This window comes from Tachysurus vachellii, chromosome 24, assembly GCF_030014155.1.
Source record: "Tachysurus vachellii isolate PV-2020 chromosome 24, HZAU_Pvac_v1, whole genome shotgun sequence".
NCBI lineage: Eukaryota > Metazoa > Chordata > Actinopteri > Siluriformes > Bagridae > Tachysurus > Tachysurus vachellii.
This window is the reverse complement of record NC_083483.1, coordinates 4,367,228-4,383,085: the sequence shown is the minus strand read 5'-3', so window position 1 is coordinate 4,383,085 and position 15,858 is coordinate 4,367,228. Positions and strand designations below refer to the sequence as shown.

Here is a 15,858-nt window from a genome sequence, read left to right as displayed (position 1 = left end):
CTCGTGCTACATGTGAGTCATACCACAGTTTTGTCTCGTTGTAAATGAACGCTTTCTCTAACGGACATAAAAGATGTGGTGCAGATCGGAGTTTGTATCTGGACAGTGAAAGATGGCGGAGAGATCAGAGTTGGTGAAGGCGCACAGCAGAAGCGGCGCACAGCAGCACAAAGCCAGAGAGACGCTGCGCCTCACCGTCATCTTCTTAGACGACAGCGAGCACGTTTTCGAGGTCGAGGTAAAACATTATGCCACATATTACTATTTGGTGTTTTGATATTGTCCTATCAAACATTATTTCTTTATGTGTCATTCTTTTAAAAAAAATTACGCTACAATTTGCTGGTTTAATTGATTATTTTTTAATTGACCCCCACAAACTCTTTATTTACAGTTATTTAATTTACAGTTGTAAAAGTGTGTGCCTTTGTCATAGTAAACGCTCCACTCTATACTGTATGAACTGCTTTTGGATCATCCCAGTTTTAATATTTTCACCATTCTACCATTTGTTGAAACTTCTGCTAGATGTCATACACTGCCTCTTCAGATCAGGACAGGGAAACAAAAGTTTGGGCAAAATTGACTTTTTTTTTCTTAAATCACTTTTGTACCACACTTGTAATTAGTAATAAAGATGTACATTTGTACTGAAGTCTAGCCAAGCAGATCAGGACAAACACAGAAATGAGCTTAAGGTTGTACTGCGTTATAATACTGTAATACAGAGTGTGTTTGCTGTGTGTGGTGCTTTAGGTTACGTTTTGCATTATACACATATGGAGAGAGAGTGACATGACACTGAAAAAGGAAACCTTTCAGTCAGAGTGACTGAGAGGAAAGATACATGAGTGTAGCCATTATGTATGTTGAAGATTGAGGTAAACATCCAGGCAATGGACACACATGGCCCAAATCTGAATTCCCTCTCAGCTCTTTTATTCCTCCTAAGGATGGAAGAATTTATAATAAGTATATATAGTATATATATATATATATATATATATATATATATATATATATATATATATATATATATATATATATATATATATATATAATATATCACGCCTGGTGAGTTCATTCATTTCACTCCAAAATTTCACTATATGAAATTTCATTTCACTATAGCCTTTGTATTTTTTTTATGCAAGGAAGGAAAACATGATTAAAATAAACGAAAAGATCACTACAACACTAAGCTTTCTCTTAACCTCAAATTCCATTCATAAATATCTAAAAAAACAAATCAATATATCAGATTTAATATAATACATATTTGATCCCAACACTTTATATATATTTGTATGCAAAAGTTTTGCCATGTAACTAAACACAACTTCTGTAAACACAGCTTCTGTGGCAATCAGTTTGAAAAATAACATATCTATAAATGCCAGTGTACAGTTTCTTTGATGAATGGTGTTATATTTGGTGAAATAACTGTAACTGTGGAATGTGCAAATGTTTGGGCATCCTATTAAGTGTCCTTTAGCAGATATCACAGCTTGCAATGTTTTTTTGTACCTAGCTAGAATTGAATAGATTTTTATTTTAGGCAATGACTATTGCTTGCAGACTATTGCTTGTAAGTTAAAAAAGTTCTTTTTGCAGCTTTTTTAACTTACAATTCTTTAAGTAACTCATATTGGATTCTAAGATATGTCCTGTTGTATAAACCTCAGTCATATTTTTTTCAAGAATTTGCTGGAATACATTATTTCATTCCATTCTTTCATTCTGTTAAGTTTAAATAGTATATGTATTTCAATTACACACACAACAATTCAGGGAACATTTATTAAATATGAAATAATTAAAGAGATAATTTTGAGAGAATATATATTTCTTTTATTGCCAAATTAAATGACCTTCCTTTACTTAGGTCTTTGTGGCTCCTTCTCAAACCTCCTGTGTCTCCATCGCTAATATGGCCTCTGACAAGATAATAGCAATGTTCTATCCATTTCTGTCACAGTAAATATAGAGTCAGGAAGGTTTCCCACTCTCCCAAACACACACACACACACACACACACACATACACAGACACACACACACACACACTACTGATCAGTTAAGTAGCCTATATTTTAATGGTGCCTAAATAAGGGTTTAAGCGTCACACTTGCAGACGTGATGGTGTGTGGGAAGTCTTTACTGACTTGTTTTTTGTATGAGAAAGTCCCATACAAAAGCCTTGCACATATTTTATCAGAAGTTTGTGAACAAAATCTATACACCTGCTGGTTCATGAAGTTACCCAATCAGTCTATCATGTGGCAGCAGTGCAATATATAAAATCATGCAGAAACAGGTCAAAAGCTTTAGCTAATTTTCACATTAAAATTAAGAAAAAATGTGAACTATTCAAGGGCATCATTTCCGTGGGGGATAGGGGAGGTAACCACACCAATGTCAGAACTACTGTAGCAATAACAACCCCAAAATGTTTAATACCTTTGTCACCTAAAACAGATTTTGTTTGTTCACACAAGTTGGTATCATCCAGGTATCATCTTGCAGCACAGTGCTTGATTACTGCTGCTGCACTGGTCTGAGAGTTACAGTAAAAAATATTGTTATGTTGTGATCTAACTAATGACATTCCACATATATTGTAGCTAGCTAGCTAATTCATTGCAATTTATCCATAACTATCAAAACAAGTTAGCAAAAACAATTCAATTCCATTTATGTGTATAGCGCTTTCAACATTTCACATTGTCTTTACATAAGTGTAGAAACACAATAAAAAAAATAGAAGAGCTGTCTATATTATACAATTGCACTAAAATGTTTTTTTGCCTCTATGTTAAAATCTCACAATAAATTGCGTGTATAATTTTCAATCACCTCCAAAAATGCACTCTGTGGTATTTTTCATTGAAACAATTATTTGATCATTAATGCTTGTGGACAATACTGTAGGTAGCTACAGTATCTACTAGAGATGAATAGGGGATGAATTGAGTGATTCATTATGTATTTTAAACTGCTGATATGGTATTTTCACACAAAACAGTGTCTTGAATCTTTACAGTTCAACTTATTCATATAGCACATTTAACAATGGGCAGCTTTACATGAGTATAGAAACAAAGAATACAATCTAAAAATGTTAAAAATAATTTTCAGAGCCTTGAGCAAAACACTGAGGGTGCAAATATGGCTGGAAATACCATGTTCAGAGGGTCAGAGGACAATTCCCACATTGGTTTAAGGTCTATAAAGGATATAATATCTAACTGAATGACTCTTGGGCTTGCACTGTTGTACCCCATCCAACAAAGTTTGATGTTTTGTGCATTCTGAAATGCTTTTCTGTTCACAATAGATGTAAAGAGTGATTATATTAGTTACTATATCCTTTGCAGATCTTAAACATATCTGGGACGTTTCCTTTGACCTGTCAGTCTCTCCTTTCAGTCAAGAACAGGAAATCTGAGACCAGTATGGACATCAACTCACCCACAACGAAGGCTGAAGATTAGAAAAAAAAAATTCCTGGTCTTTTTCCAGTCTTCAACCTTCATTTTCAGCAGTTTAATTGTCCTTCAGCAGTTTAATTGTCCTTCAGCAGTCAATGGCTGTTAATAACATTTTATTTCTCATTGTTTTAACAAAATTGACATTCATTTAAAGATGTCCCCAAATGTTTCCTTGCAATGGATCTGGCCGTGTTCCTCATTGTCTCCATTAAGTCAAGCAAAATAATAGAAACTAACCCTCAGATGTTCACACCACTAATCAAATATAAACTGATGATTTGTGAATGGACAAATTGTAAAACTTTCTGCAGAAAAATTGTAAAGACTTCAAAATAATGCACTTTAATCCATATCACAGCCCCCTGGTGGGCATTTGTTTGTATAATAACATATAATCTCATTTATGATTCTTCACATACCATGTTTACATCCAGGTGACATAAAAGCCTGAATAAATGAATGGACAAATCTAATTAGCACATCAGCGTTTCAGTTTGTCCAGTAAGATTTCAGCCATTTCTTCCCAGCTTCCGATAGTCCGATCCTTTGCACCATTGAGTTTGGCAGTGGTACATTCTAACAGAACAATGTCTGAAGAAAGATAGCCAGATGAAGTTTGTAGAGATGGATGTTTCAAACCACAGTTTCAGAATAGTCTTTTTAGCCGCCGTACTGGCCGCCAAGAGTATATCCTTTTTTGACTAGTATTTAGTTTAAGAGTCGAGTCATCTAGTAACAGAAGAAGTAGTGGATCCTTGGGTATGTCCATATACAAAATGTCAGAGAGAGTGGAGGATACATAAGTCCATAAGGAAAGTATTCTAGGACATTCCCAGGACATATGCATATATGAACCTATTATAGAGTTATTGCAAATATGACAATAGGGAGGCTCACTGAATGTCTGATGAGTATGAAAATCATGGGAATCGTGATTCGTAATATGGCTTCACATTCAACAGATTTTAATACATTTGTGAGATTTTGGATGTTCATAATCTCGAGCCATTGTTAATAAAAACCATAGATCTAAATATTACTGGCTTTTGTGTGCTATGTGTTACTATAAACATTCTCTTTTCTTTCATAATTGTACAGCCAAAAATCCTGGGTTGTGACTTTTTCAACAAAGTGTGTGGTCACCTGAAGCTCCTGGAGAAGGAGTACTTTGGCCTGGAATTCCGCCACCATAATGGCAGCTATGTGAGTCATGTATTTATCTTGTACTAATTTTCAGCCTCTATATATTACTACCACAGATCTATGTATTTGCATACATATACAGTATGTAAGATGGCCTGTACTTATCAATGTGGTATTCTGCATTGATGCCTGTATTGAAGTAGAATATAGATACAGAAATGTTTCTGTATTTGAACTGTATCTTATAAAAATGGCAAACATATGATTAGAATATTTAAAATACTTTAGATATTATTTATAAATGTTCTTAAAAGGAAAAATGTTGAATCTGATAAGTCTTTATATTTTAGGTGTGGCTTGAACTTTTGAAGCCATTGGCAAAACAAATCAAAAGTGAGTATGTGGTATAGTTTGTGTGTATGTAGGCTCACACACCTACAATGTAAATAAAGAATTACATATTGCCCACATTTATATTTTACCTTGTTAGACACCCGTGAGCTTGCATTCCGTTTTATTGTGAAGTTCTTCCCACCTGACCCAGGCCAACTGCAAAAAAGCTTGACCAGGTAAGGAATACCAACTATTTTAATGCATTTTTTAAAGAATAAGAAACTGCATGTTGTTACAGATTGTATGTACTGCAGAGGTGTAAAACTCTAGCACTGTGTTGCAACACCACCTGCCAGTTCCCATTCGGGCCACCAGGGGGAACCCTTACCAGAATATTGAATGATATTCAGACAGTTTAAATATTTTCTGTTGATACCTGATTTAACTCTTTAGTTGATTACCAGGTATTTTCAAGCACAGGAAAATCCACCAGGACTGGAGTTGTGCAACCCTCATATACAATATTTAGTTCATGTCTATGTATGAATGATATGTTTGTCTTTCCAATCGTAGACATATTTTTAACTCCCTGTGACGATATGTAAGAAATACATTGAGAAAAACCATCCTCATCTGACTGACTACACGTAATGTGATTATAAATAATTTCTTTTCTATAACTCTGTACTTTATAGTCAGAAATTGCAGCCATGTATTCAGGAACCTATGAGCTCATGAGCACACGAGATACACCATAGTTAGAGTGGTGACTAAACAAAGACTTACCATTCGACTCTGTCTGAATCCTGATAAAAAATGGAAGGCTGTTCCATTATTGTGGAGTTTTCCATGAGTTTTCCATTACTGTGGAGTTTTCCATATATATATAAAGTCACTATACCAAAGGGTGGCAGGATCCTTTTGAATTTGAATGACTGTCTCCTGTGTGCCTCCATCAGAGAGCAGGCTGTTAATGATATGTACACATCTCAATGCTTGGTTTAATCACAGAATAAGGTCACTCAAGGTCACCATACAAATTCAAACAAAAAAATCAAAATAAATAACAGTAAACAACAATAAAACAATATTAAGAAGAAAACCATTTATCTAACATTAAAAATAAAGGAGCGTCAAGTGCAGCCTAAGATCATGTGGGATAAGCGCTTCTGAACAAATCGGTTTTGATTCAGGTTTTGAATGTGGTTAGTGAGTCTGTGTTACGGAAGTATTCCAGAGAGTGGAGCAATGTGACAAAAGGCTCTAGTGCTCAACAAGATTATGAAGGGCTTTAAAGGTGAGAAGAATCTTAAAATTAATATTTAATAGGAAGCCAGTTGAGTTGTTGTAGGGAGAGAGTAATATGATGCATAATGGGAGTTTGTGTTATGATACAAGTTTTTGAAGAATCTTTTGTGGCAATCCATGTCAACCATGTCACTAACACAGAAGCAAATAGTTCAAATTAAATAGTCAAAGTCCACTTTACTTTCTTTACTTCTCCTCACAGTAAGAGTAATGGGTTATGTGTTGTTTCCCCAGGACACAGTGCTACATAAAACAGCAGCAGACAACAGTGCAAACAATCAGACCAGAGACTACTGTACACTTCATACAGCATACTGTACACTACAAGACTATACAACAGACTATTTCAATTTCAATTTCAAATCTTTATTTGTCCCCAATGGGGCAATTCATTGTGCAACAGATAGTGTAACAAATCACACACAGTCACACACACAACAACAATACAAAAGATTGCCTACTACAGGTATGCAGGCATAGTAAAATAAAATAAAATAATAAAAACAATAAACAGGCAGTAAAATAATAAAGTTATCTATAGTTCTTTGTAGAATTGAGAAGCAGAATGGCTGCAGGGACAAAGGAGTGTTTATATCTGTTGGTTCTGAATTTTGGGAGTTTAAAACGTAATCCCGATGGCAACATCTGAAATTCAGCCTGTAAGGGATGAGAATTATCTGACAAGATAGACTCAACCCTCCTTAACATCCGCTTCTGATAAAGTTCCTCCAAACCTTTTTTGCCTAGAACCTGTGATGCTGCTGCTCACCTTAATTAACCTCGAAAGGGAGTTTTTTGTTTTACAGTAATGGACCCATACCAGCATATTAAGGAGAAGGTAACAACTGACTCAACAAAAGACCTGTAGAAAAGCGTCAACAGGGTCTTATCCACATTAAACTTTGCCAGCTTCCTCAAGCAATACAGGCGAAGCTGGCCTTTCTTGCAAAGCAAACTGGTATTTGAATCAAAACACAGCTAGTCACATTATCATCAATAATGAATCCTAAGTACTTATACTCTGTAACCACCTCTATATCCTGACCATTTATACTAGTTTTCTCGGTGTTAGTGACATTCCGCCTAAAATCAATACACATGTCCTTGGTCTTAGAGGCGTTTTGTTCAAGAAAAGCATCCTTACACCATGTAACAAAGTGATCAATGACCGGACCGTGTGAAGTTTCCTCATTGTTCAGTAGGCTGACAATAACCGTATCATCAGCAAACTTCTCAAAGTATCGGTTATCAATCACAGAGCGACAGTCGTTAGTGTACAGAATATAGAGAAGGGGGGAAAGAACACACCCCTGCGGTGAGCCAGTTGATGTAAAGCCCCAGTCAGAGAGAGAGCCATTTGCTCTCACTCGCTGAGATCTATTTGTGAGGAAATCTAATATCCAACCCACAAGGTTGGCCTCTAGTTTGAATTGATGTAAGAGTTTCTCAACCAGCAAGTGGGGCTGAATGGTGTTAGCTGACGAGAAATCCACAAACAGTAGTCTGGCATGATTTCTATTGCCCTCCAGGTGATTAAGAATGAGGTTGAGTACTGTTACAGTTTCATCCTGGACCCCTCTGTTTAGTCTATATGTGTGTAACTATACACAATAGTATATAGTATATAGTAATGCCTGTTTCATAGTTCCCATAGTCACATAATTCCTGTTTTCCTGCTTGTATTGTCTGTTTTCAAACTTATAACTTTTGTTTTCATCAATAATTTAGCACAATTGTTTTCTTTTGTTGTATTTTCACTTTCCCTTTCTGCTGCATTTTTATTTTCAACATTAGCACATAGTCTCAGAATAAGCATAGTTAATTGATGAAAATGAAGAGCCAAGGCCAGGGAACAGACAAGCAGACTAAACAGACTAGCTGCTGACAGTCACTTAGGTTTAAAAGTAATGAGGATTTGTCTGTTCCCCAAGCTAAATAAAAAAAAAACGATACCACAAAAAAGTACTATGTACTCACCATTAATGAAAATATTACTGCTTAGGAGTTAAATGTACTATTTATCTGTACTATTAATATGTATATATCCCTTACCTACATGTTTCTTTAAACAGATAATACCAGAAGCTACCGAACCCCTAAAAATAATAAATTCTTCCCTTAGCATTGGCTATGTGCCTAACTAGCAGTTGTCAAAACCCTGGATAAAATACCCGACCTTGACCCCCTGTTATCTCTCTTACAGCTCTCTGTTTTCAATATCAAACCTTGCCTTTATGTTATGCTCATGTTTTAGCAACCAGCTTAATAAGACTAAAGAATGTGTGGATATCTCTAGGGTATCCTTCTTTCATCTCATACATATTGCTAAGATAAGAAATATAATGTCACTACATGAAGCAGAAATACTAGTTTATGCTTTTTTTAACCGCTAAGTTGGATTATTGTAATGCCTTACTGTTTGAAGGTTCCAGTAGGTAGCCCCACAGTTATGGAACAATCTTCCAATTAGTGTTTGTGACTCAGACACAGTCTCATTGTAACCCTTACAAGTCTAACCTCCTGCACAAGAGGACATGATTTCCGCTGCCTCCAGCTCGTTGAATTTTTATGTGGAGCTCGTGGCATTAATAAAACAAAACTCAGCGTATCATTGTTGCTCAGACATGAGAAATATGTCTCTAGAAACATTGAAATGTCTAATTTTAAATTAACTGATTATAATGAAAACAAGTATTTTCTGCTTATGTAATGTGCACGAAAACTATGGGTACAGATTTTCTGTCTCAACTAATTAGTGCTAATTTAGAACGCCCATTCACAGCACGTACTAATCATATAGTAATGATGCAAACTATCCAAATGTGTTAAACGCCCACCATCAATGTGATATTTCTATCCACCTTGATAGACCCATTGGGGATTGGTCATTGTCTAACCAGTTGTGATAATACATATACAGTATATTCATTACCTTTTGCACTCCATTGCATACATCCTTTCTCAAAGTATCAATACACAAATATTAATCAATGTATTGTTTTATGTGAATGAAAAAAAACAAGGATGGTTTTCACAACAATGTCTCAACAAAAACTCAGGTCTACATAATCCAGAGAACAAAAGTTTGCAGAAATATACTTAAATATGTGTTTTATGGACCTGTCTCAACAGCTCAAAAAGTTTGCTTCATTACTAAAATCATGTTTAAACTTGATTTTCCCAAAAAATCCAAGCATATACATGCACATTGCTTACATCTTATTGTTGTAGAACCTGTGTTAAATAAAGTGTAATAAGAGTTTTGCCATTAATAAGCTATAGGTAAATTTAACAAAAAATGCTCATGGCATGTCATGGTATTCCATAGCATGCACCTTTTGATCAAATTAGGCATGGGAAAAAGTTTACTAAAGCACTGCCTCACAATACCATCAAGAGCTTAATAGGTCAGTAGTAGAATTTTAGAATCAATGCAAAATTTGACTGGGAGCTAATGCAGTGTGGATAAGATAAGTGTGATGTGCTTGTACTAAGTCAGGATTATTATAGTATTATAGTAATCTGCAGGCTGTAAGGAATCAGGAATCTATTCATTCTTGTTTTATGTTTTCAGATATCTATTTGCCCTGCAAATAAAACAAGATTTGTCCAATGGAAGCCTCACTTGTAATGACAACAGTGCAGCACTGCTGGTTTCTCATATATTACAGGGTAAGTTATTTTCTCTCACAGGCCATATCCAAAAACTTGGCTAACAACGATATCCTCCTTACACTACATACTTCATGTTTTGGGCTTTATATGATACTGTGGGGTATAATAAAGTCAGCCACTGAAACTGGGTGGAAGGCACAAATGGCATTCCAGTTCATTCTAAATATGCTCAGTGGGTTTGACATCGGGGACTGTGCAGGTTATGGACCTTGCTTTGCGCATAGGTGCATTGTCCTACAAGTCAGGACTAGGGCCCTAAGTTCAAGTGAAAAAAAAATTGTAATACCATGGCATACAATAACATCCTGTATAATATTGTGGGAAGGGCCCAAACTCTGATGGTTAGTTGTCCACCCACCTTTGCCCATATACTGTAGTCTACCTTGGACTTAATGGAAAATTCATTAAACAATCTACAGATGTACAAATTGCATTTGTAAGCAGTTACTAAGTACTGACAGGAGAGTTGAAGTGTGTCCAAACCACAATGGCCACAATTTTGTACTTCTATTTCTTATTTCATTTCAGTTAAAAAATATGAGTGTCCTAGTGCATATATCATAGTGGAATGACAATCATTTGTTACGAAGCAAAATGTAAGTGCAGGTCATTATAAAATTTTCAAACATTTACTTTTTTTTTTTTTTGCCTCTGTTTTTGTAGCAGAACTTGGGAATTATGATGAAGAGTTGGATGCACACCACCTAGAGAATAAGCAATATGTTCCAAACCAGGAGTACCTGGACCACAAGATTATTCGATTTCATAAGAAACACAGGTGCAAATCATCACATGCAGTACAGATCATTCATATACAGTACATGTGCACATGTAATTGCATGTAACAGTGCAGACACTTTGACTCAATTAAAATACACAGAATGGGAACACATAAAAGCACTTAAAACATAAAAGTAGCCTGTTGCAAACACAAAACTCGTGTAAATCGGCTGATCTATACTACTGTAGGTGGTTACAAGCTTGTTTTTCTAAGTCGGTTACATTTTGAAGCCTGGGTAGTGGTCTTGCCTGCCACTGACTTTATAAATGTGGACCAAATGTGCTTGTGCCCTTTACCACACTTAATAGCTTCTAGGTTCAAATTTCGAGCTTTTTTCTCATTATTTTTAGATGTAACACAAATTAAACTTTGTGCTGAATTACAAAGATGGAACTGTCAAAGGAGACCAACAAAATTTAAAGTTAATCTCAAAACAATTGTTTCTGCATTGTGCAATTAACATTATACACCAGCTTTACAACATCAATAAAAAAAGTATCAACAAAAGCTCAAGCTCAAGCAGACACCAGCTGTGAAAAAGTCCTTCAAATATTGCATAGATAGAAGAAATAATTGTACAGAAACAAATATACTTGTATTTTAAATTCTTAATTCTTTTTGAAAAGAGGTCACACTCCAGGCCTGTCAGACATGCATTTGCTGGAGGTTGCCCGGAAATTGGATATGTATGGCATTCGACCACATCCTGCTCATGATGGAGAAGGTATGAGGATCAACCTGGCTGTTACCCACATGGGTGTACTGGTATTTCAGGTAACAGGCATAAATCAGTACACATCCCTAATATAGATTAATTTCCTTGCAACTTCAGTTGTTTTTAATACTAAACATGACTCGTCCTTCTTTCAAGGCTAACACAAAAATCAACACCTTCAGCTGGGCTAAAATTCGCAAATTGAGTTTCAAGAGGAGGAATTTCCTTATCAAACTACACACAGATGCTGGGGTAGGCTTCAAAATATTCTGCACATATTCTTCTCCCTAGATCTGGTATAACTCTTTCAGGTCCAGTTACTATTGAGTTTAATTCAGTTCAGCCTTGGGGCACCTGATGGCGTAGTCCTTGAAAATATGGATGTATTCATGGCCCCAGGCTGACTTTGGTAGCGGCCCGACAAGATCCATGCTTAGTCTTTCAAAGGGGATGCCAATGATGGAGAGGGGTATTAAATGAGCAGAAGCCAGTCTCTGTCAGGGCAGGGTTCTCACCTGGGGAGGAGGCATTAAATAAATATTTTTAACTGATCATTAACTGATCGTTCTCTGTTTGTGTATGTTTTAAATATTAAATTTTGGTTTTGAAAACCAAAATAAAAAAATATGCTATTTTAATGCATGCATCTGTCTGTGTGTAACAGCCTTCACGAAGGGACATGGTTGAGTTCACCATGGCAAGCAGAGATATTTGTAAAACTTTCTGGAAGTTGTGTGTGGAGTATCATGCCTTCTTCCGACTAGCTGAGGAGCCCAAGCCATATCAAAAGTCATTGTTTTCCAGCAAGGGATCCAGCTTCAGATACAGGTACAGACAGAGACAGTGGCAAAAACAAGTAAGAACACATTTGGTAGTATATACTTATCTCCAAATACCAAGTAAGTTTATTGTGACCTGGCCATTACAGAAAGGCACGTTTCATGATTATGTGTCATATTTTATCGTTTAGTGGCAGGACACAAAAGCAACTACTTGAGTGTGTTGGCACTGGGGAGTACAAACATGTAGTATTTGAGAGGTAAGAAATGTAGTTTAGTATGACAAATCCAATGTTTGAAAAATAATAAAAGTTTTGCCTCAAAAATATGTATGTTATTTAAAGGTCAAAGTGCAAGCTTGCCCATGAATCTCGGCAGTGCAAGTCATCTCCTGACTTACTCACTGATGTGTCCAAACAGGTACAGATACCAGACACAAACAGGTACCAGAAATCAAAATGAATTTTGTTGTATATCTCTGTATACCTAAAAGATGTGTGTGTGTGTGTGTGTGTGTGTGTGTGTGTTTCTGCAGCTTTACGAGCAAGCCTATCAGTTTCCCCATGCTGATATTTCAAAGCATGGGACACACATATTTGCTGAGGGGCTTGACCGGTCCTATCCCTTGTCAGGGCTGCTGCCCAAATCAAACAGGGTTACCTCTTCAAAACAACGTTCCATGTCTACATCAGGGGCAGAGCGTCAAGGCAGAAGCTTTCAAAGGCCTGGGGCAAGAAGACATCAGTCCCCCAGCTCTCAGCATTTGGTCCTTCTCTATCCCAACAGCCCCCATCTGCAGTTTCACCCAGTGCTGCCAACTTTTCCTCTAACAACATACCCTTTTTTACTTCAAGACCCAACATCATCTTCCTTAGACCGTCTCACACAAGCTCACCAGAGTTTTAAACCTATGAAGAATTTGCCAAGGCAAACAGGCCACTCCTTTTCACCTACTTCTTCTTTGTCACCACCACGAAGGCAGCAGTGCCTGGAAAGGGTTCAACTATCTGGAATTGGATTGGCTGGATCTAGGATGTGCCCTCAATCAGGAGGACCTCTGGGGGTGGGGTTACACCGAAGGCACAACATGGGAAAATTTGAAGCAGGGCACTACAGTGATGACTCTTCATTCCAGAGTGCTTTACCTTTCCGAGCCTCAAGCCAACCAGACGTGAAGTTTCAGAGATCTGCTCTAGCTTCTTCAGCTGCTGCATATGCATCAGAATATCGGCCTCTGGGGTATTATCCCCACTTGTCACAACACCGTGTTCCAAATAGGCCAACCTACCTTCCACTAAGCCCTTCCCATTTGCCTGAAAGACCTACATCTTTATGTGTGCTCAGCACAGGCAGTTACAGTGATTCAGAATCTGAACTCTTTTATCCATGTTACTGCCCTGCTGTAGGGAAAATGGTACATTCTGGCCCACTAGCACGTATGCGTTTCTCATCTGGAAGCCTTCAACTAGATGAGGAAGAGGGAGAAGAGGGGGAAGAGGATGAAGTGTGCAACCAGAATGATGGGGAAAACATCGCTTTTACCACTGTCAGTGTAATGAAACTATAGCATTATAGCTGTGTATATATGCACTTGTGTTAAGGCTTCTGAAAACAACATGGTAAATATTATCAGACTTACTAAGATTCTTAAAAATATATGTAGTGGCATATGTGATACTTACATTGTGTTACATTTCTTTATGCAACTTATACATGTGATCAATGATACAAATTCTAAAATTATATATACACCTACTGGCAATTAGACACATGTTTAGTATTGAGTTTAGTCTTGCACATTCTCGTAGTTATTTATCCGACAATCATGTGGCAACAGTGCAATGCAAAAAGTTATGGTTTAAAGCATCCGGTAATGTTTACACCTGTTAGAAGTAGGTGGAGGTTCTCTATTCCAGTGAACACTCCAGATCTGCTTCTCTACAAAGGTTTTCAGTCAAGACTTAAACACTGAGTCTCTGTCTGAATCCTGAACATTCATTACAAGGCTATTCCATAATGATGAGGCTTTAAGAGAAAGTTTTATGCCTGTTGTGGCCTTTTACATTTACATTTATGTTATTTGGCAGGTACCCTTATCCAGAGCAATGTACAAAAGTGCTTTTAAGTCTCTGTTTCAATAGATTGCAGCCTAAGAATACTGAAGTCTAAAAATCTATTAAGAAGCAATATACAGTAGAAGACAGAAACATTTTTAAATAAACAAACAGGAAAAAACAAACAGAAAGAAGTAAGTGCTAGTTAAATATTTCAGGAAACAACAGGTCTTCACACATTTGACTAGATATTGAGACGTCTTGGGGAAGTTCATTTCACCAACTAGGTGCTAGAACAGAGAAGAGTCTTGATACTTATCTACCTTGTACCTTGATAATGGAACCAGTTAAGCAGCTCTAGAAGATCTGAGGAAGTGTGGTACAGTGCAGGGAGTGATAAGAGTTTTGTGGTGATGTGTAGGAAGTTTGGAAGATAGAAAACAAGTCATCTAGCTGCATTTTATATCATTGGCAGGGGACAAATTCCGCTCAGAGGCAGGTCTGTCATCAGCGAATTGCAGTAGTCAAAATTGAACAAGCAACAGAGCAGGATGTGTGGGAAAAGAAATAGCTGAATCATTATAATGTTGTAAAGGAAAAACCAACATGAGTGTGTCAGATTAGCAATTTGTGAGTAAAACGACAGATTATTCATGGTTACTCTGTTTGACAGCAAAGACCAGAGGGGAAATCTGTGGGTTGTTCAGAAAGATTGCAAGATACTGAACACCAATTTTTAAACTTGTATGCATAGATAGGTCAACATTTACATTTACAACCTAATCAAATAAGCCCAGGGCCTAGGAAAGGCTGTTCCCAACAATATTAAGGAGAATAACATGATCAATAGTGTTAAAAATTAAGGCAATGCCACAATGAAACAAAATGCTGATCAGAGACCAGTAGTAGGTCATGAAGCACTTTAACCAGTGCTGCCTCTGTGTTATAATGAGGCATAACTGCTTGCTACAAACAAACATCTTTGAGTTAAAGGGAAGGTTTCATATTGGCCTATAGTTTGTCAGGTGATGGGTCAGTGTCAGGCTTTTGAATCAAACAAAAGTAAAACATTTTAATTCCACATCTGATATTCTGTCATCTACAAGGTTCATTATCAAATTGTATGGCGTTAATATTATACTTGTTTTGTTTGATACTTTCAATTTTAGAGTGGTAGCATTTCCTTTCTAATAATTTTTTTTTTTTAAATGTTCTATTATTTTCTCTATGAATGTATGGTATTTTATATTTTTTTTATGTAGTCATGAGCAAACACTAAACTGAGCATAATAACAGTATGAAATCATTTGATTACATACAAAATATATTTGAAAACAGACTTTGTATGCTATAAAGTTAAGTGCTGTTTTGTCAGTTCTAATCACTTGGCTGTTTTTTTCTATTTTTTTCAAATTCTTAAATGGAAGTGTTATTGTGTTATACATAAATGCTATGAGTTTGTGTATTTGTGATAACATTTTCTGTGATTTAAGGCAGTATAATTTTATATGGAGTGGATGAGAGTAAAATTCCTACTGAATCATATAGTCTACCTATGAGCGTGGATATAACAAATCTTT

General features: G+C 36.4%; 1 protein-coding gene across 2 annotated transcripts; it reads left to right on the top strand.

Moving 5' to 3' along the window:
* The first annotated feature begins 39 nt into the window (after positions 1–39).
* LOC132839399 (FERM domain-containing protein 7) lies at positions 40–15,611 on the top strand. 2 transcript variants are annotated; one of them, XM_060860348.1, is made up of 12 exons: positions 40–238; positions 4,589–4,693; positions 4,984–5,026; positions 5,124–5,202; positions 9,849–9,946; positions 10,616–10,727; positions 11,357–11,504; positions 11,602–11,697; positions 12,110–12,273; positions 12,416–12,484; positions 12,569–12,644; positions 12,760–15,611. In XM_060860348.1, exons 1-12 carry the CDS (start codon positions 113–115, stop codon positions 13,789–13,791), a joined length of 2,148 nt encoding a protein of 715 aa, XP_060716331.1. In that variant the 5' UTR covers positions 40–112; the 3' UTR covers positions 13,792–15,611. The 2 variants fall into 2 exon arrangements, with proteins under 2 accessions (XP_060716331.1, XP_060716330.1); XM_060860347.1 differs by having other exon boundaries at positions 10,613–10,727.
* Positions 15,612–15,858: the final 247 nt, after the last annotated feature.

Bases quoted from the DNA above. Each gene is read 5' to 3' on its own strand.
- LOC132839399 (XM_060860347.1), top strand. From the start codon at position 113: ATGGCGGAGAGATCAGAGTTGGTGAAGGCGCACAGCAGAAGCGGCGCA. The intron at 5,203-9,848 runs GTAAGGAATACC...TTATGTTTTCAG, and splicing joins CTGCAAAAAAGCTTGACCAG to ATATCTATTTGCCCTGCAAA. The intron at 12,485-12,568 runs GTAAGAAATGTA...TGTTATTTAAAG, and splicing joins AAACATGTAGTATTTGAGAG to GTCAAAGTGCAAGCTTGCCC.